Below are 22,864 nucleotides of genomic sequence, written 5' to 3' on the forward strand. Positions count from 1 at the left end.
CAGATTTATGCATTTAAACAGATTTTTACAGATACATGTTCCAGCATCAGGCCTCTGTGCCAGAAATGTTGCAGAGGAAGCGGATGCTCCCTGCAAGTGATCCATTTGTTGTCAAAAATAATGCGCTCCTGGCAAGGCTGTTGGGCCAACACCTGCTGCCCTACCAGTTTGTGGACTGTGCCCGCTTCCGCAGACTGATGAACAATGTTGCTCCACAATGGCTCTTAAAGTGCTCGGACAGGGGAAGAAAACCCTACTGAACAGTGGTCAGTCAAGTGGGGGAGCGAGTGTGTGAGCATGCTCAAGTCCTGGATGAGGAGCCAGAGCTTGCGGAAGTGGAAGAACCCATTGTCCGGGGGTGGGAAGAAGATTCTAATGTGGAGCTGAAGCATGACGACAGTTCTGACAGCCAGGAAGAGGTGATTAATGGCAGGCATCTCTTCCCTATGGCTGCGCTCCAGTGCCTCCATATATACAAAGATATTTGCAAAAAAACAAAACAAAAAAAAAAAAGTACACAAGTACAAAGACACACAACAAGACAATTTGCTTATCAAAATAAAAAGGGAATAAAGTAGAGTTTTTTGTTGCGGGAGGACGCAAGGCTGACAGCAGGTCAGGGCACTCCTAGTGTGTTGCTATCTCCACATGAAAGAACAATTTCTGAATCTTGGAAGCCGTTTCTTATAGGGCAGAATATGCCATGGGGCTACCCAAACGCCTCTTCCAAAATTAATCTAATTTCCTCCTTTCCTATAACAACTGTCAAGATATCTGGTAAATTTTAACTTGTTGTTACGTGCAAATATCAGACAGCAGACGTATTCTGCTGTATTCGGAAAATAGGGTATCTGGATTGGTAGCAGTGTAGGTGTTATGCAAATGTATTACGTCTGACATTCTACATCAGTCTATTCATGACAATGGCTGGCTAATTAACAGTTTCCTTTTTCTAGTGGCTAGCTAAACATCTCCTACTGCAGTTTACAGGAAATGGAATGTAAATGTACACTGTTTACATACCGTGCTATCTTACACAAACAGCAGACAAACAAGACAAAATTGAGGCTCCCATCAGGACACAAGAGGGCTTCCTGGTCCTACTGTATATGCTATCCCACTGCGTACACACGGATGAGCATGTACAAACTACTGTTCATTGCTATGGGAAAAAAAGCCATTTTAGTTCTGGTTATAAACATAAATATTGAAAAAAAATGATTTAATGGGTTATACAAAAAAAAAAAAAAAGAAAAAGAAAAAAAGAGGATTTCACAACACCATTGTGTAAAAGTGAAATTTTCTGCATAGCTGAATGTGATTTCCTGGTGAGGCAAAGTGAAGGTTTCCAGCTTACTCTTCAGGGAGCTTAGTAAATCAGACTCAATATGGGCAGGCACCCTCTAGTTCTTTACATTGCATTCAGCTAAGCACATTAAAGTGAACCAGAGGTAAAAAGAGACTGATGAGATAAACCATTATATTTATCCTCCTACTGCTTAAAATTACTTTTTGTTAACTATCCCATGGCTTTATTTTATATTTAAACATTTACAAAGTGCATTGAATGCTTTATTACCATCGGTGGCAGCCTATTAAGGTTCCCAGAGTTAGAAAAAGGTCCATAGTTCATGTATTTTAGCTCTCCCTGCCCTCGGGAGTTGTATTCTGCCAGTTAAACTTTTATAGCTGTAATTTGCTCATCAGTGATGTTTACTATCTTCCTGACAAGGTACCAACAAGACAGAAGCTGTCACTTCAATGCCTAGAATTAAATATTTCAGGCAGAAAGATAAAACAAGTAAAATAGCCTGCTTATATGTTTTGTACTGCACATACTCATGCTTATCTCATGTAACCTTGGGTACACATAAAAGTTTTAAAATCACAACAGGTTTACATGAAGAATAATTTCTAAATCTTTATTGTTAACGGTTAATTTTATAATGTGCACTACACTAAAATATTCTATTGATGTTTTAAAAGGTCCTTTGCTGCTTACATCTGTTTAATATTTTATAAGAATTATGTTGTACCTTGCCAGTTCCCATTACAAATCTGCACCATTAAGCAGGAACTCACCCAGTCTAGAACAGGCCACTTTCCTTGCCACTCCTTACTTATTGTAATTCACTTTGTACTGTAAATAACCAGTTTCTGACCTTCATTAAAGTCACCAGTGCAAACATGCGTATTGTACATTTTATTTTTCATCTTTTGCCTTGAGGCATTTACAAAATGAAACCACTGTGGGTGGTCCGGCATTAAATATCACAAATTAACTTGTTACTTGTGCTTCAATGAGTTTTTTTAAATCAAATTTCTTTCCAGAGAAGAAAGGGAAAAAAAAGTGAAAAAAATGGATTTAGCTATTATATGAAAAGTTATACAGCTATTAATTGTGTGAAGTTACATGTGTAATGTTTATTTTAGGGAGCTGTGTCTATGTTATGAAAGAATGCTTTAAATAACCTGCACTTGCAGGCCTGTCAAGATTTTAATGTAACCGGTATGCATTATTCAGATGATACTTATTGCAATAATTCCAAATTATACTTAATAAAAGCAATACTGTGTTCTAGTGACTTCATATTTTGAGTCATTGTTGTAATATCTACCTGGAGGTTTTTACATACTTTAAATACATATGTTCACTGAATAAATGCAGTAGCATGATGATGATATGTAGATGTCAAACAGCAGTTAGAAACTGTGCAAAATGACTGCTGAGCTAAGATAACTGAACATCCGCGATAAATCTTTGATGCAGGAAAGCAAAGAATTTAAGTCTACAGCTGCTCATCAATGATTTGGCAAACGTTAAATCAGCAACTACAGATTTGGTAGGCTACATTTAAATCCTTCCTGTTTCATTAGAGATTTGAATAATTGGAGCAGTGTTTTTTTTCTATTGAGGGCATATTCACAGTGGTACGCGTCTGCGTTTAGATGTAACGCACTGCAAGCAGTGAGTTACCATATTGCAACATTTTTTAATGCAACGTTAAAGTTGCACTATGAACGTCCTATAAGATTATCATTGCAGTGCGGTAAGCTGCGTTATAAGACTTTATAACGCAGTTCTGCAACATGCCACTGTGAATGCGACCTCATCCATCAAAATTATGTTTTTGTTCATTCTGAATGGACTGATTGAAAATTAAAATGCGGTAAAACAGACATAACATTCAATATTTTTTTTTTTATTTCCCATACAGTTATATTTGATTTTGTGCACAAGTAATATTGTCTGTTCACAAATTAATTCACAAAAGTCATAAAGTACAGTTTATCTGCTTTGAAAGCTTCCATTGCAATTTATTGCACAGCTGCTGTATTAACATATTAAAATCTAGCGATCGATTCTCAACTGCACACATGCTACAAGCAGGCAGTGCTCAGTTTCAGCACTTTGCTAATGTTTACTATATGTATCTGACAAAAGGAATGTAAACAAAAGATAATGTTATCACATCTTCTGAATGCTCCCGGAAGTTTTCCACTGAAGAAGAACATGCTGAATGCTGTTCTGCTACAATTTTTTTGTGTGGTAGGTTTATGTCTGTAAATAATCTTTTAGAGAAAAGAAGAAATGCTTAGTTTCATACCACCTTACCCTCTCTGGCGTTATGATTATTTCCAGATTTAGGGTCACAAGCCTTTTTCACAAGCCTTTAGACCCTAAAAACAAAACAAAACAAAAAACATACCACAGAGAGATCTGCAGCAGCACCTGCATATAACTCACTCAGACACTTGATTACCGCTCTGAGCTGCAGTTTTCTGTCCTGAGCCTGACTCGGGATTACCGCTGAAGAGGTTAAAGTTATTGTGCTGAATTCATAAAAAAAAATTGTAAAAAAAGTCAGATGCAAGAAAATATGTCATGCACCATAAGGTGCTAGCTGTGATATTGAATTACTTTATATGGCACCATCGCGCTACATCCTTTCATATGGCAATTATTAGAGTTACAGAGTACCTAGCAAGCTCATGGTGAACCAGAAATCCTAGGAGTGTGTAATGTGTTACAAAGGACCAAAAAGCCCTCTTACTAAAGTGCTATGGAAAACAAAAGTTTGCCTTCTTAAAATAGAATCCATTTGTGATTATTCAAGTTGGAAAGTTCTGAGATGTCTCCCAGTGTGTCACTGCTGAATATGCAAATTATCCTTTTTTGTCCCTGTAAGCTGTGACTTTTGTATATTTAACAAACTGACATCATTGAATTCCAGTGGATCTGGAGGTGTGTTTAGCTTGCAGGGACAACAAAGGATGATTTGCATATTTAGCAGTGATGCATTGTGGGAGACATCTCAGCATTCACTCCAACCTCAATAATCGTAAATACCTTCCGTTTTAAGAAGAACAAATATTTTGTTCCATAGGGCAATTATAAAAGCCTCTATAGTTCTCCATAATACACAAACGTTAAGCTCATAAGCTTGCTTTCCAGTCTTTACATTTGGCAGGTAACATCGATACACAATTTGATGAACTTGTCAATAAGCAAGAACAAGTGTCTATACTGAATACTGTAGTATGGATACAGAGGTGCCAGAAAGATAAAAAGATCTAAAACGTTTAAAAGTGAGGAGGACGTGGTGAACTTACCTCCTCCGGGTAGACACAAGAAAATGCCGATCAATTTTCAGCAAAACTATTTACATACTCCTGTAAAATATAACGCGTTTCGCAGGAGTGACCCGCTTCCTCAGACAATAAGATGGAGCATATACAAAAACAGGTCTGGTACTATGCCATGCACCTTTGTCACAGAGGTGCATGGCATAGTACCACATCTGTTTTTGTATATGCGCCATCTTATTGTCTGAGGAAGCGGGCCATTCCCTTCGAAACGCGTTGTATTTTACTGGAGTATGTAAAATTGTTTTGCTGAAAATTGAATGGCATTTTCTTGTGTCTGCACGAAGGAGGTAAGTCCACCACTACCTCCTCACTTTTAAACATTTTAGATCTTTTTATCCTTTTGGCACCTCTGTATTCATACTAGATTATACATATCCATCCTTGGTGGAGGGGTGTTACCCCTTTTTTTTTCTTGATCTACAGAGAGCGACTTCTTAATCCTGATTGGGGCAGGTCTAATCTCCCCACCTGCTTTTACAGTGTTTGCCTAAGCGGTAACCCTGACTTGTGAGTATTTTTCGGAATATAAGACGCTCCGGCATATAAGACGCACCTAGGTTTAGGGGGCAAAAATCAAAGAAAAAAAAAAAAACTAATCCTAGGTGCGTCTATGGTGCAGGGGGCGTCTTATGGACCCTTTCTCCCTAAACTACACTGCCCATCTACACCACACTGGCCTAAGCTACACTGCCCATCTATACCACACCACACTTCACTTCACTTACCCCTGCTGCCCCCACTACACTACACTTCACTAACTAACCCCTGCTGCTGTAACCACCTACTACACTACACTACACTACACTAACCAACCCCTTCTGCCACCCCCAAATACACTACACTAGCTAAACCCTGATGAAACATCTCACCTGATCCTGTCGCCACGATCCTCTCCTCCCCCATCTGGCTTTCTTCATCAGAGGGCGCCCGTCATTCAGGATGCAGGTCTTCAGGGTCCAAGCTGCGGCACTCCTCTTCAGCTGCAGTCTCCTCTCTTCATCCCAGGAAGTCTTGTCATGTATTGTGAACGTCTTCAGAGCCCCAGTTGCCCGCGGTCCTCTTCGCCGCAGTCTTAGCATAGACTGCAGCCTTACGATATACATGTGCTGCCGCCGCCATCTTTCCTAGTTACGGCGTCCTTCCCCGACGTCCTCCCTAGTTACAGTGCCCTCTGCTGGTTGATCTGCGACGCACATGTGCGCGTGACGTCAGAGGCACTGTAACTAGGAAGGACGTCAGGGGAGGACGCTGTAACTAGGGAGAACGTCGGGGAGGACGCTGTAACTAGGGAGGACATCGGGGGAGGACGCCGTAACTAGGAAGGATGGCGGCGGCAGCACATGTATATCGAAAGGCTGCAGTCTATACGAAGACTGCAGTGAAGAGGCGCGCGGGCAGCTGGGGCTCTGAAGACGTTCACAATGAATGACAAGACGTCCTGGGATGAAGAGCGCCAGACGAAGAGGAGAGGATCGCGGCAACAGGAGCCGGTAAGTATATTCCAGAGCCACATTTACCGCATCTTTGGAATATAAGACGCACCCACTTTTCCCCCTCATTTTTGGGGAAGAAAAAGTGCGTCTTATATTCCGAAAAATACGGTATATTGTACATACTCTTTCCACACACCTTTATTTACCAGTGCATACTACACTATATTGGGCTCTTGGTGTCCCTCTTTCGGTTTATACTGACTACTGTCTGCAGAATATGATCACTGACAGTTGTACACTTTTTTTGTGAAATGCCAATTGTTTTGTACTACCTTCTTAAATGCTGTCCCACTTCCATGGATAGCTGTACATGTGTAGTGCCTCTCTTTCAGCAGACCTCTTCTTCCATGTACTGCAATAGACAGCATTCTATGTGCAGCCCCCTACTTCTAATAAAGCCCCTCTTCAAGGTACAACTCCCATGTGAAACAGCTGCCACGCAATAAGACTTTCTTGTGCAACAACTCCCCCGCCAAAACAACCAACTGGTTTGCAACATAGCTTTATTTTACTATTCCCTTTTGCATAGAGGTATTTCCTTCCGGTACTAAGCACAAGACAGCAACAAAATCAGTTATTTTCCCCCTCAAAATACCTAATTATCTCCTTACTAGCTGTGATCTAATAAGCTAAGTTAACCGCATTAGAATTATTGTTATGCTGGGTACACACCATGCGTTTTCCCGCTCGATCTGCGGGTCGATTGTGATCGATTCGACTATTTCCGACGTGCTTGATTCATGCTTCGATTGTTCCTGCCATCGATTTTGCATACTTAACTAGAGATGTAGTGAACTGTTCGCCGGCGAACGGTTCCAGGCGAACTTTGGTGGTTCGCGTTCGCCTGCACCAGGCGAACTTTTGCGGAAGTTCGATTCGCCCCGTAATGCTCTATTGAGCAAAACTTTGACCCTCTACATCACAGTCAGCAGGCACATTATTGCCAAACACACTGCTTTCACTGCTGGAGGCCCGCCCCCTCCCTCCTCCAAGCAAGGTCCTTATGCCATTTGACTCACTTGTCTGCCTACACTAATTAGTTAAGGGAAAGCTGCTTCCCTCCTCCCTCCACCCTTCTACCTATTCCCTCCTCCCTCCTACCGGAGGGAGGAGGGTCTCATCTGCCAGGTAATTCCAGTATTTCAAAAGCCAGCTTACATACCGTGGCTGGGGATTGAACCCAGGTCTCAGTGTATGATAGGTAACTAACATAGCCATTATACCAGCCAGGGAGGAGGGTCTCATCAGCCAGGGAATTCCAGTATTTCAAAAGCCAGTATTTCAAAAGACAGCTTACATACCGTGGCTGGGGATTGAACCCAGGTCTCAGTGTATGATAGGTAACTAACATATCCATTATACCAGCCAGGGAGGAGGGTCTCATCAGCCAGGGAATTCCAGTATTTCAAAAGCCAGCTTACATACCATGGCTGGGGATTGAACCCAGGTCTCAGTGTATGGTAGGTAACTAACATATCCATTATACCACCAACACTTCTAGCTGAAGCTAGCTGAAACTAGCCTAGCATGTACAATTTATGCTCAATCCAAAAGAAAAATTAGACAAGACAAATAACATTTATATCGTGCTTTTCTCCTTGCGGACTCAAAGCGCCAGAGCTGCAGCCACTAGGGCACACTCTATAGGCAGTAGCAGTGTTAGGAAGACTTGCCTAAGGTCTCCTACTGAATAGGTGCTGGCTTACTGAGCAGACAGAGCCGAGATTAGAACCCTGGTCTTCTGTGTCAGAGGCAGAGCTCTTAACCATTACACCATCCAGCCACTGCTTAAGAATGTGTAGCCAGGCAGGGTGGAGGGTGGAGGAGGGAGCTCCAGGTATTAGAACCCTTGAAACATGTTTTCTATCATTTTTTTAGGCAGTAGAAATGTTTGTAAATTTTGAAATTCGCATCCCCATTGAAGTCTATTGCGGTTCGCAAACTTTGCGAAAATCGGAGGTTCGCGACATCACTATACTTAACATGCAAAATCAATGGCAGGAATGATTGAAGCCTGAATCGAGCATGTTGGAAATAGTCGAATCGTTCCTGATCGACCCGCGGATCGAGCGGGAAAACGCATGGTGTGTACGCAGCATTACTTAGAAAAAGTCAGCTTTGTATGGAGCCCTGCTATATACCAGGTGATCACAGACATTCAATAGGATTTCTGTTACCACAAATATTAAGGTATAATCTGAGTCTCTATTTTGCATATAAATAGCATTGTTTATTAGTTCATTTGTTTCTAAATTGAATGCCCAATATTCTGGGAGAACCTCTTAACTTAATTTGTAGTTACTCATCTGACAAATACAGACTAACCAGCAAGCTCATGGTGACCCAGAACTCATTGGTTTGTGTAAGGGACTACAATGGTCCTAAAAGCCCCCTTACTAAGATGTTAAGAAAAACAAAAATTTGCTTTCCTAAAACAGAAAGAATTTGCGATAATTCAGGTTGGAGTGAGCTCGAGATGTCTCCCAGTGCATCACTGCTGAATATATGCAAATTAACCATTGTGCCCTTAGGGAGTGTACATTATATTAAATGCAACCTACTTTTTGATGTTACAATACTCTTATTCAGAATTCATAATTAATATTTGGTATATATAGGTCAGATGGGATGGAAACACCAATTGTAATGGGACTGTGTTGTTTTAGCCTTTTTATTATATAATGATGTATTACTTTGTATTACTTTGATTAAGTTTTTTTTTTTTTTAATACTCTTCATTTTGCGAACCAGTGTAAACAGCATACATCAGACAACTGTTATAGAACATCAGCAAACATCTATAGGCACATATTCATAGGTAACATACAATGTAAGAAAATATTGTGCCACTACATTCTGTAGTATTTGCTGCAGTATCAATTACAAAAATTTGTGCCTAAATAGTTAAGTGTAACATCAGGTACAGTGTATAGTAATGCTACTGTGTATATATCCATCTATCTATATATAGATCGATTAAAGTTAAACTAACACTAAGCCGACAGTACTACACATTCGCAATTATTTCGAGAAAGTTTTCACCTTCCCATCCCTCCCACCCTTCTTCTAGACTTTGTGCTTTCGGCCACACTGTATAGCTGTCAAGTACATAAATAAAACGGTTTGTGAAGGAAGTAAGCAATGATACAGTGGAAAACTACATGTGTGGGTTTGGTACACTGACTTATAGAGAGTAATGCTACGTTGTATATAAGGTTAATGACATAACTATTTCCTGTTATGAATTATAGTATTAACTAACCTAATTCCAGAGAAAATTCAAGTGAAGAATATATTAAAAGCAAACGATGAGTAATGTAAAAAAAAAAAAAAAAAAAGTGAAAAACCCTTCTATAAGTTATCATTATCATAGATCTACAACATGCTTATGCATTATTACCTTTGACCTGATTTCCAGCATTGCTATGGTAGATAAAGCTTGTTCTAACAAGTGGGAGGACAGAAAAACATAAGCTTTTGAAGGTAAACTAGAGATGATAATAGTATATTCATTAACTTAAAGGGAATCAAGCTTTCTTAAAAAAAAGTGACACAGAAATGCTGCACAATCCATCTTATAATTAAATATTACTTTTCCATTTTTGTCTGCAATCCGTTGGGATTTTATAGACATGCTAAATATTTCAAATTTCACTTCCTCCAGTTATGAAAATAGAACATTGTCAGATGTATAAATGTTTTAACATTTGCGTTTTCCCAATTTTTTTTTCATGATCATAACAAAAGAGGATCCTGTGAGGTCCCAAAATGATGACAATATACATTTCTAATCCAGTTCTGTATAATGCCTGAAAAAGAACCTAAGAGCATACCTAAATTATAAATTAGTTTGCGTTAAACCTTATAAGTTGCCAAGATATATAAACTCCCACATAATAAAGAGTAATTTTCTCACCCCCAGGGTCCGTTTTCCACATATGGGGCTTGATTCACAAAGCGGTGCACACTGTTTAGCATGGGTGTGCTAAACAGTTAGCACGTGAAGTGCCATTTGCGGACTTTTGCGACAAATTGCGCGCGCAAAAGTCCGCGATCGCGCGAATCGCGGGAAATTTTGCGGGCAAAAGTCAGCAAACAGCACTTCACGTGCAAACTGTTTAGCAACACCTGTGCTAATCAGTTTGTACCGCTTTGTGAATCAAGCCCATGGTCTTAAAATTCCTGCCCCCAGTGTGAAATTGGACAAGCGTGATTTTTTTTCTTCCCAAACCATAGTTGCAGGGATGCTGGGGGATTGATCTCATAACTCCACCCCCCATGTCCATGTGATCTAACACAGGCAGGCAGACAGACACGTGGAATAGGAATTATAGCAAACAGTCAGGATATAGGTGGCCATACACTGGTCGATTTGCCATTCGATTCGACCAACAGATAGATCCCTCTCTGATCGAATCTGATCAGAGAGGGATCGTATGGCCACCTTTACTGCAAACAGATTGTGAATCGATTTCAGCCTGAAACCGATCTCAATCTGTGGAGCTGCCGCTGCTGCCCCCCCCCCTCAGACATTACCTGTTCCGGCCGGCACGAGTCCCCTGGTCCCAGCTGTCTTCTTCTCCGCTCCGGGCTCCAGACGTTCCGGCAGCTACTGAACTTCCTGTCCAGGGGAAGTTTAAACAGTAGAGGGCGCTCTACTGTTTAAACTTCCTGCCGGGACAGGAAGTTCTGTGTAGCTGCAGCCGGTCCGGAACCTAGCGCGAGAAAGAAGACATCGGGGACCAGGGGACTCGTGCCGGCCGGAACAGGTAATGTATACCCGCTGTATTGCGTCGGTCGTCGGGCATTCGAACGCCGCTATCGACGCACTCCCGACCTGCCGGCGATTGAGAAAAATCTTCCGCACAGACGGATCAACGGGAATCGACGGGAACGATTGATTTCGGACGGAAATCGATCGTTCTGTCAGCGGTGTGCGCGGCGATTTCACAGCCGATTCGATCACTGTGATTGAATCGGCCGTATATCGGCGGGAAAACCGTTAGGTGTATGGGACCCTTAAGACAGTTGTTCTCCTGTATCTCCTCTCCTTACACACCGTGATAGGAGATGTAATTTGATCCAGATAGGCAGAGAGCAGGGGAGGGAGGGTAGGACACATACAGAGGATGTATTTCATGCAAGGCTTCAGCATGAGGAGAAAGGAGGAAGTGCTAACTACAGATATAAATGTAAATATGCTCTATCCACTACGATGTACTAGATGTTAACTTTATATGTTCATCTAACTGTATACAGTGCATAGACTACATATATGTATTGGCATTGAAACCTTAATTTTGGCCATAGGTGCTCTTTAACACTTTGAAAGCTTGCAATAAATCATGTGCAGTAAGTCATTAAAGGTATTACCAGAATCAATGTTTGTTGGTTTGAGGTCTGCAATATATTATTGGTATCCTGAAACGGATGAATACATTTTGATGAGGATTCATGGTGTGCTGTCTTATTCTTTCACTATGTGATTTATGGCAATGCCATGCATACAGGTTAGGCAACCATTTGACTTTTGGACTTCTAGTTATAAAATTGAAAAGTGTACAGTCCACATACAACACCTTGTATAACTGTAATACCCTTCTCAGTTCTCAAGCTGATAAAATGCACTTCTAAATCATCCTAACAGCTATTCTATGTGTGTTTTACACATTGGAAAACAGCCCACCTTTCATTTTAGAATAACTTATGACGACAACTAGGGATTTATATATAAAAAAAAAATATTTTCACAATTGTCAATGAAATGTCTTTTAAGCCCCCAGAAAGCAAGAAAATACTTAACAAATTTTTTAGTACTCTTTGCCTCTTTTATTACTTGAGTTTGGTCTCTTTTCCAAGGTCACAAAAGACAAAGGGCTTGATTCACAAAGCCGTGCTAACTCATAGCATGGCCACGCTCTGCTTGGGCACGGTTTACTGTGCATAAAACTGTACACGCGCTATAACAAACGTTTGGGCGCATTCACACGGCGCAATGCGTACTATTGCGTGCGTTGTGCCACATGAACACGTACAAATGTTTGTTATAACGTACGTAAAGTTTTATGCATGGTAAACCGCGTGCGAAGCATAGCACAACTAACTAACAACTAACTCATAGCACGGCTTTGTGAATCAAGCCAAAAAAGTTACAGCAGTGCATGAAGTCTGCGAAGCCCTTAACATTTTTCCATATTTTCATATGAATGTGTATAAAAAAATTATCTGATTAAGGCCTAAAAGTAGATGAAGAAAACCTTAATAGATTTCATCTAGTTTAAAAGCATTAAACACAGCATAAAACTAATAGCTATAAACAGAGACAGCGCAAAATGGCACAGGGAGATTTGGGCACACCATTTGTCGCCATAGGCCTTAGGCCTAGTCCACACTAGGTCCGGAAACGTATCCGTGGCTGCGTTTTTCAAACCGGATGAAAAACGGAGTCCCGGATACTAATGTTGATAATAGCAGCCAGCCTCACCCAAGTAAAAAACGGATCCGTCTGCGTTTGCGGGGACCCGTTTTCAAAACCTGAACGGAAGGTCCGGATCTGCTGCATTTTCACGGACCACGGATACACGGATGGGTAGCGGAAAGCAATGGGAAAACGCAACTCCATCTCCACAGGCAAAATAGCACCAAAAACGGATGACAAAACGGAAAGCCTGAACTTCCTTCTCCTCCACTCAACGTCATCTCTGACAGCTTCCTGTTTACGAGCTGGGAGAGACACGAGTGCAGCCATCATGCCCAGGAGCTTCATCAATGTGGAGGACTTCATTATGGCCGTCCAAGAGCAGCCAGAGCTGTATGATAAGAAGAATTACCTCTTTAGTGACCTACAGCATGCCAGGATGGTATGGGAGGAGATCACAAAACAATTTGTTCCTGAGTATGACAAGTTTCCAGCCAGGAAGCAGGCCAAGGAACGTAAGTGTGCCCCCTCATATCTGTGTGGTTTGAAATACATGTTTTTAAGTAATCTAAATGCCACTCTCTGCCCCCCCCTCCAGTGTCTCCTAAACTGCCACTCTCTAGCCCCCCACCGTCCCCCCCCCCTCAATCTAGCCCACTCATTGTCTCAAAAATGCTCTGCCCCCCTGAAGTGTCTCCTAAACTGCCACTATCTGCCCCCCACTGTCCCCTCCCCCCCCTCAATCTAGCCCCCTCAGTGTCTCAAAAATGCTCTGCCCCCCTGAAGTGTCTCCTAAACTGCCTTCCCCAGTGCCACACATGTTGCATTTATAAGAACACTCATCTGTAAAAAGTTTAGAAAAAGTTTATTAAACAAAGAAAGATACAATTAAAAATTTACATATAAAATGTATAACTAAAAACAGCGTAATCATCCCCCCCCCCCTCACCCCCCCCCCCCACTAAAAAAAACAAAACAAGTACAGCAACAAAAATGTCCACTCAAAGAGGCACAATAATGTCTTGGTATTGGAAGTACCCCACCGGCGACAAGTACTGTGCCAACTGATCCCGATTCCTCTGGGCCTGAACCCTACCCCTTTTCGCATACCGGTGAATTTGGGACAAGTAGTCCATGTCGGCATGCTGGAGATTGTACCCTTGCTCCTGTCGAACAAAGTTGTGGAGGATGCAAGCTGCTTTAACTACAGCTGTGGCGTTGGCAGGGCTCAGCTGTAGTGGCGAGTGGAACATCCTCCACTTGTTCGACATGATGCCAAATGTACACTCCACCATCCTACGACCCCTTGTCAACCGGTAATTGAACACGCGTTGCTGGCGGCCGAGGCCTCTCATCCCATACGGCCGCATGACATGGTGTGACAAGGCAAAGGCCTCGTCGCCAACAAACACGTAGGGGTAGCTGGGCGATGTTCTTCCAGGCCATGGCTTGTCCCCGGGGATGTCCAGCCGGTCCTCATTCAGTAGTCCATGTAACCTGGAGCGCTGGAATATCCCCGAGTCACTTGAACCGCCGTAGGAGCCAACGTCGACGTAGACAAACTTGTAGTCTGCGTCGGCTACAGCAAGGACTGGAGTACCAAACTAAAGTACTTTTTATAATTAAAATACAGACTCCCGCTCCTCGCTGGCTTCTGTAGCCGCACATGTTTGCCCTCAATGGCTCCTAGGCAGTTCGGGAAGTTGCACCTATCCCAGAACAGTTCAGCAACCTCCATCCACTTTTTAGAGTCGGGAACCGGCATGTACTTCTCGACTAGCTTGCTCCAGATCACCCGGCTTGTCCTGTTCACGATGTTGGCGACGGTGCTTTTGCCCACTCTGAATGTTAGATGTAGACTTGCATAGCTTTGTCCCGTCGCAAGGAACCTGAAATGAAATGACAACATATTGTTTGTTTGTTGTTTACACAGTTGAAAAAATGAAGACAAAATGGCGAAGTATACGGGACAGTTTTGTCAAGGAACTTAAGGTGGAGAAAGATGAACAAAGCAGTGGAAGTGGTGCATCGAAAAGGACTCCATATTGCCACACTCGTCTTCTTTCATTCTTACGACCACTCGTACAAGCGCGAGGGTGAGTATGTGACGTTTGCAACTTGAAATTGCTGTTATGTGTATGCTCTCCCACAACAGTTTAATCTTTCTAGTTCTTTTTTTTTTTTGGGTAAACACCGATGCGCCTCTACTTTTCACACATGTAACCATTGCTGTTTCTTTTCTACCCACAGTACTGAAGATAATTTTGATGCACTCATGGATGATTCTAATGAAGCACCTGCTGCGACAAATAGGGATTCATCCCCTGAACATTACTTTGAAGACTTGACAACCATCAACGTGGATGACATAGCAGAGGATGATTCTATGACATCTGAGTCACCAACCCCTTCCACATCTACTCCACGTCCAGACGCACAACCTGCCACCGACAAAGCAAGTGCTGAAACTACTCGTTCAGAAGCCAGACGACCAGCTGCTCGCCCTACAAGTGCTCGTGGACAGAGCAGAACAGCTAATGTTCAGATGGCTGGAGCTGTTTCAAGTTTGGTGGGAATGATGCGCAATCAAGAAAGTATGGTTTCATGAAGACTACAGGATACAAGTTCTGGTCTATCACAACAATATTTGCAACACATAGAAATGCTAAAAAAACAATTAGATGAATCCAACCAAGTACTCCAAAAGGAAAGGCAGATGTTTCAGGAGCAGATTCAATCTCTACACATGCAGCATCGCCACGAGATTGACCGGATAATGCAACACCAGAACAGCCAATTGTACTACTCGGTGATGTCACTTTTGCCTTTAATGGAACAAGTGCCACGACATCGTTTAATACAGTGCCAGTGTAGTTTGCTTGAGTGTATCAAAAGTCATTTTGAATTCTCACCTGCACCAAGTAGGCCACCTAGCGCATGGCAACTTTCTCACACTCAGCCATACCAGGGTCCATCTCCCTCTCAGTCATACCAGAGTTATCAGCAAGGCCCTTCCTTCCCTCCCTCTCAAGCAGATGAACGTCCCGTTTATACTCAGCTAGGTGGCGGCATGCAACCCAGCCCCCCTAATACGTCTTCCCAGCAAATAGGTGGAAACTACTCTTTTTTCCCTGAACAAGATCCTAAAAAGTAGGATTTGCTGCTCATGGCCAATGTCCCACACCCCCTGGGTCACTAGATTTGCTACCTGCCTTTGAAGGCCTTGAGATCAACACATGCCCAAGGTAGCTTTCCATCAACACGACAAAGGGATGATGATGGTGATCCTAGGCCTTCAATGGCAGGTAGCTCAATCTACTGAGGCAGGCAGTGTGTGGGATCCACCTTGTGGGCAACATTGTTTACATTTTATAGAAATTTTAAGATGTGTTCTAGGTACTGCACTTAAATTACTTTGCACTATAGAGGTTTGCTGCTCATGACCAATGTCCCACACCCCCTGGGTCACTAGATTTGCTACCTGCCTTTGAAGGCCTTGAGATCAACACATGCCCAACATAGCTTTCCATCAACACGACAAAGGGATGATGATGGTGATCCTAGGCCTTCAATGGCAGGTAGCTCAATCTACTGAGGCAGGCAGTGTGTGGGATCCACCTTGTGAGCAACATTGTTTACATTTCAAACATGGCCAATGTCCCACACCCCCTGGGTCAATAGAGCTAATCTTTCTCCCTGAACAGCAGATAGCAAAGACAATTGTCTATTGTCCAAGCTGGGCTGACCTGGGTAATGTGCAAGACATGTGCTCTGGGGGGAAGGGGAAAACAAAGACACAAAATGTAAAGACTTGAATGCCTGAACAGCAAGTACATTTTCTAAACCTGTCTCTTCCAGGTTGGAAGGAGAACTTTATAACCTACCATGTTGGTAGTTTTTCAATAAAAACTCCAAAAAAAATAAAATTTTTGTTTGTTTACAAAATTGTCTCCTCATCAATACAAAATGAAAAGTGGTATAGGTAAAGCAGACATTACATACCGCAAGGTGATCAGAAGTTGTTCCTCTGGGGTGATGGACTTCCGCAACCTGGTGTCTTTCTTCTGAAGATGGGGCCTCAACATCTCCAGAAGTTTATCAAAGCTTCAAAAAGGAAGGGATATCACCATTAGCAATGTGACAAATATGGGAACAGGACAAGGTAAAGTATAGGTAAAATTGGTAATCAAGTGTACTTACACACTCACAGACATCCGGCAGTAGTTGAAGAACTTTGGTGGGTGTCGTCTGAGGTCTCTGTAGAGCTGAGAGAACTGCCCTTTCCTCTCCCTCTCTTGTAACAGGGGATGCACCCACCACCGTCTCCGACTTGACTCCAGGAGGTTTCCGGCATAGTACAGCAGGACACCCAGCCAGGCTAGGTTAAGCCAGTACATAAAGACAATGGGGTCCATGGCCTTGGCTGGGCAGCAGTGCTGGAGTGGCTGGAGTGCTCTCCTGCTGGAATGTGCTGAAAACAGGTGTTTCACACAATAGACATCAAAGCCACTCCCAAAACACTCCCCTGTACATTAAAAATATCCTTACATGGTGCTAATCTACTTTCTTTACAGAAAAACCACTCCCACTTCCCGGCTATTGTTCCAAATCCACTCCCACAGCCACCTCAACTACATTCCCCATGCTCAAAAAAGGTTAATTAACCTTTTTTGGAAAACATTAACCACACCCATGTCCTGCCCACTGAATTCACCACACCCATGTCCTGCCCATTGAATTTTACCATTCAAATTGATTGATTATTGTCCCAAAAACTCCTCCCTTTTGGCCTAATTCCATTGAAAAACATAGAAACGTTTTCTGTCCGTTTTTTGGGGTTAAAAACGGACAGGAAACGGATGCAAAACGGATGCACTTTTTGGTAAAACGGATCCGTTTGCGGTCCGTGGGAGTTCCCCTGAGCACGGACTGCAGCATCTGTCCTGCAACTGGGTCTAGTGTGGACCCAGCCTTAATGTAAATTACAGCTATAATGGCCCTCGGACAGTAATTTGTGCACCTTCAAAGACGGATCCCAAATTACTTTTAAAACAGCGTAATTTGGCTGCCAGCAAAATTACGTGAGTCTGTGGCGGCCTGGAGGGGAAGTAGTAATTAACACCACCGGAACTTTTGCAAGAGCTGGGTGAGCATTTTTTCGTCTTTGCCCTGCGTCCAATTTTTTGGTGCTGTACTTGCATGTGTGCACTAAAAACATATTTTTGGTTTCCAAGTTACTAGAAAAGTAATGCTCAGACTTTTCGCTTGACTTAGAAACTAATTGATAAGATTGCAGTTGACAAAACAGAATGAGATTATGAGATTGATTTGAGCTAAATTAAGCGGTTTGAACAATGCAGAAAAGTTCCTACTATATCCAGGAGGTGAAGTAAAGAACGTTCTCTCCTTTATTTGCTCAGTAATTAATTACACACAAATCTGATAATTTGTCCTGAAACTGACAAGATTATCAAACTATTTCAGTGAAGTGCAACTATGCTTTCAAATTACATTAGACCAGTTTTATACTGCTTCAAAATGATTTTTTTTACTAAATGTTTTAGAGCAAAAATTTAATTTTGAGTTTTAGCCCACATCTGTCAGTGAGGTAAGGCACTACGGGAAATAGGATTTGGGGTGTAAAATTACCAAACCATGGCCCATATGCAATTCACTGAGTTTTCTCCTAGGAGATAATTATTCATTTTTTATTTAAATTAACTTTTTAGCACTTTGCTATGAAAAAAGTACCAAAAAGTAGGTGAAAAAATACTGTCAAAAATAATTTTGAGTATTTGTTTGCTTGCAGGTGGTGTACAAGGTATTTTATTTACAAGTTGTAAAAAAATCTCCAAGAGAAAACTCAGGTGAAAAAGTGAATTGTATATGGGCCCTTGATGGAAACCCATATGTTCCACATTGGAATGAAATGTGCTTCTCATCCTTTCCATATTCAAGTCCAGTCACTAATTTGAATCTTTGTGAAGGAAAACCAATTTACTGTTAACACAGAATGGTGATTTACTGTTATTCAAATTAAGTACATGGTTGTTTATATATTACTTATTTAGACCACATCTGGCTGCATCGTTATTATGATAGGTCTTCATGGCTCCAAGTGACAGAATCAGTCACAGCAGTCACTGTACATGGTCTTTCTCTGCATCCAAAGCCTTTATCATGCAAGAGCAGCTTTTGTGCTAAGGGGAAATTACCAACTGAATCAGGAAGAATACTAGTGGAGTTTATGTTAGTAATATCCTGAAAATAATAATCAATGTAAAGCTATGATATTGGTTAGACTATTTAACATTTTTAAAGTTGCTGAAAGTTACAAAGCTACTATATGGGGCAAAAAAAAAAAAAAAACTGACCCAGGTAGGGACTAGATTGCGAGTCCCTCTGAGGGGCAGTTAGTGACAATATATACACTGTACAGCGCTGTGTAATATGTCAGCTCTATATAAATGCTTAAAATAAAAAATCTATAGAAATGTTTAGATATAAGTTTTGGAAATTGTTAGATCCTTTTTCAGGCTTACAGGCTTAATTGTTATCAATGTCTACACTTGGGAGGGTTTCCTATCTTCATGCAATGAAGTGACAGTGACGTTCCCCAGCAAGTAAAGAAACAATAGCAAAATATGTTGATTTTCTGTCTATAACATTTTCTAGATTGCTCACCTGGAACAGATTACTATTGATATAGGAGTTATCTTCACACCTGTTGAAGCTGAGCAATTTAAAATGTATTATGGAGGGAAAATTAAGGGAACCTGAAGTGGGAGGCATATGGAGGCTGCCATATTTATTACTAGTTGCCTGGCAGTCCTACTGATCATTTTGCATTAGTGGTGTCGGGATTACACACAAGAAACATACATGTGGCTAATCTAGTCAGACTTTAATCAGAGCACCTGATCTGCATATGCTTGTTCAGGTTCTATGGCTAAAAGTTTTAGAGGCAGATGATCAACAGGACAGCAACACAATTTGCATATTCCTCTTACTTAAAGCGGATCCGAGATGAAAAACTAACTAAACCAAGTAACTTGTCCATTTATGTTATCTAAAGTTTAGACAGTTTACACAGCAAATCTAGCTGTAAACAGCTTCAACAGTTTATGATTATTTATTCCTGTGATACAATGAGGACAGCCATACTCTGTTTGTCACATTACACACAGGCAAGCTGGCAGCATCTCCAGCCCTCAGCCTGTGAAAACGTCACTCCCCTCTTCCCCTCTGCATCTGAACTCTCTGGCTAGTAACCTCCTCCTGCACAGACTGTGCTCCCATAAGCCCTTGCTACATGAGTTTGAAAGTGCCAAGGCACTGGAGAAGCTGTGGGTGAGGCTTGTTTAGTTTATAGGGAATTAAAAAATCAAAAACAAAAAAGTATTTGGCTTGAGGAATGCCCTATAAACTATATGAAAGAAACAATGCAAGGAGTAAAAGTTTATCTCGGATCCACTTTAAGGTGTGCTTTTCAAGAGCAGGTCAGCAATGTAAGTTCCATATTACTGCCATGGCAGGTAGACTACTAGACTGTAAACAATTTAGAAATTTTTGACAGTTTGAAATATTTAATTGGGTTTTATTAATACATTATCACTACTTAGATCAAAAGATCATAAAAGTAAAAGGAATTGCTACACAGTATTATATTTTCCCGCAGAGCCAATGCAGATACACGCACAGCAATTTTTATATGGAGTCTTAGTAGTCGTGCCAGGTTTGCAGTGCTTGTGAGAACACGTCTTTTCATATAGACCCCATGATGCATGTACTGAGGAGCTGCCAAGATTTTCTTAGAATGGTCAGAGTTAAAAAATGAAGCTTGTAGGTATTTTGCCGTGCATCAATCTGTCAGGTCTGTCACTTAGCTCTATATATCTACATATCTGTTACCACTTGCTAATTAGGAATTTGACTGCTAATTGTCATAAATCCAAAGACAAAATGTGCACTTACATGAATCTAAAGGAAAAAAATCTACTCAGAATTTTACACTTGCGATCTGAGGAAAAGGCTATGTGAGTGTTAAATAGGGATGTTTAGGTTTCCTCATAACTTATGAATAAACATACTGTGAGGTGTTACATAGCTTTAGGCAAAATAGCTGACATTCTATAACAGCAGTGGTAAGTACACTGTGCATTGAGAAAACAGTGACGCAATAGATTGCACAGTAGCATGTTGTATTTGTTGAGCTTTGATTTAAGGTACTTAACACTGGAAAAATGTATTAAGGTCTTTAAAAAAACAAAACAAAAAAAAAACTAAAAAAACTTTAAAATAAACAGAAAATGTGTTGATTTTGTACTTAATACATTGGAAAAAGGAGAAAAATAGGTGCCTCTTAAAAATAAATCTTACCAAAGTACAGCTAACAGTTATTCTGGTTTACAAAACTTGCCCCAAATAAAAGGCCCACTATTGCAAACAAAAACCCCTCTAAAACTTAAAATAAACACACTTTAGAGCAGGGATGAGCAGAAACTATAACAGTCCGAATTTACACATCATAGTTTGTATCTACGCATCGTAGTTCGTAAGTGAAGTTTCAAAACTACGCTTACGAATTTACGCGTAGCGAAGTTCCTCTACGCGTAGCTTACATCCACTATGCGTAGTTAACATTTGTATTGCGTAGTGAACTACGAATGCGTTACTCGCGGCTAATTTTCTGCGTGCGATTGTATGCTTACAAATGTACGCATTGGAAAGGGGAATGTACGCATAGAATAGTCTATATTAATAATAATAATAAGCAACTAAAAAGGAATTAATGCGTAAAATTTTCTGCATACGGGCATAAGCATCCGCATACACTACGCGTAATTGCGTATTTTAACGGGTAGTCTACGAAATGCATATGAAGCAAATATTTGATTTCGAAACTGTACTTTGGCGAAGCGTAATTGCGTAAAACTACGTGTAGTTCCAGCGTAGCGAAGTTGGCTGACTACGCCCATCCCTGTTTTAGAGTCCCAGTTATCCGCAACTCAACTAACTAGCAATCTCAATCAACACAAATCGCTATTCACAGTGGTGAAGGACACCTTCTTAAAGTGGAAATACATATATCCAGGCACATCGCCTCTAGTTAGGACATTAAATAAATTATTAGGGAAAGGGAGGTGCTGAAGGGGGTGTGGCTAGAAAACAGCAAAAATCTATTAACCCTTCGCACACTCACATGCAAATGTTCAAACAAATGCATTCACAGATTCACTCATCCAGGCACAACTGTTATCCCTACAGCTAAATTAAAAGCCAGGGTTTTAGTTCACAGAAGAATGCATTCTTATGCTTAGTCACCTATACTGCGCAGAAGTACCCAGGTAAACATAGGTGTCCTAACTCTGGCCCTGTAACATGCATAGTGCAGACATGCAAACACATTCATTGCATCAAACCTATCAATGGATTAGGAGCACACATCCTAACTTCCTCTCCTGGGAAAGACGGTGCATCTTACCAATCGCACAAGGGAGCTAACGTTATGTGTCCATGTGCACCATGCGCATACACCAGCATAAGCTGTGTGCATGCTGACAAATACATACAGGGGGAGGAGGGAGTGCACTGAATTGGACCCTAGCCACAGGGGTCAGTAGTAAAATGGAAATACATATATCCAGGCACATCGCCTCTAGTTAGGACATTAAATAAATTATTAGGGAAAGGGAGGTGCTGAAGGGGGTGTGGCTAGAAAACAGCAAAAATCTATTAACCCTTCGCACACTCACATGCAAATGTTCAAACAAATGCATTCACAGATTCACTCATCCAGGCACAACGGTTATCCCTACAGCTAAATTAAAAGCCAGGGTTTTAGTTCACAGAAGAATGCATTCTTATGCTTAGTCACCTATACTGCGCAGAAGTACCCAGGTAAACATAGGTGTCCTAACTCTGGCCCTGTAACATGCATAGTGCAGACATGCAAACACATTCATTGCATCAAACCTATCAATGGATTAGGAGCACACATCCTAACTTCCTCTCCTGGGAAAGACGGTGCATCTTACCAATCACACAAGGGAGCTAACGTTATGTGTCCATGTGCACCATGCGCATACACCAGCATAAGCTGTGTGCATGCTGACAAATACATACAGGGGGAGGAGGGAGTGCACTGAATTGGACCCTAGCCACAGGGGTCAGTAGTAAAATGGAAATACATATATCCAGGCACATCGCCTCTAGTTAGGACATTAAATAAATGAATAGAGGCGATGTGCCTGGATATATGTATTTCCATTTTACTACTGACCCCTGTGGCTAGGGTCCAATT

At 41.5% G+C, this 22,864-nt stretch overlaps 1 protein-coding gene and 1 long non-coding RNA gene across 2 annotated transcripts in view; both read left to right on the forward strand.

Moving 5' to 3' along the window:
* The first annotated feature begins 2,740 nt into the window (after positions 1–2,740).
* The window catches only part of LOC137561362 (uncharacterized), a 140,636-nt gene continuing 120,512 nt past the window's right edge, over positions 2,741–22,864 (forward strand). The window contains exon 1 of the long non-coding RNA XR_011029981.1: positions 2,741–2,843. This is a non-coding gene — a long non-coding RNA (uncharacterized lncRNA). The remainder of the gene's footprint in view (positions 2,844–22,864) is intronic.
* Positions 12,746–15,169, forward strand: LOC137560755 (uncharacterized). The gene is made up of 3 exons (XM_068271905.1): positions 12,746–13,076; positions 14,495–14,657; positions 14,812–15,169. The coding sequence occupies exons 1-3, from the start codon at positions 12,746–12,748 to the stop codon at positions 15,167–15,169; spliced, it is 852 nt and encodes a 283-aa protein (XP_068128006.1).

The sequence above is a fragment of the Hyperolius riggenbachi genome, chromosome 3, assembly GCF_040937935.1.
Source record: "Hyperolius riggenbachi isolate aHypRig1 chromosome 3, aHypRig1.pri, whole genome shotgun sequence".
NCBI classification, from domain to species: domain Eukaryota; kingdom Metazoa; phylum Chordata; class Amphibia; order Anura; family Hyperoliidae; genus Hyperolius; species Hyperolius riggenbachi.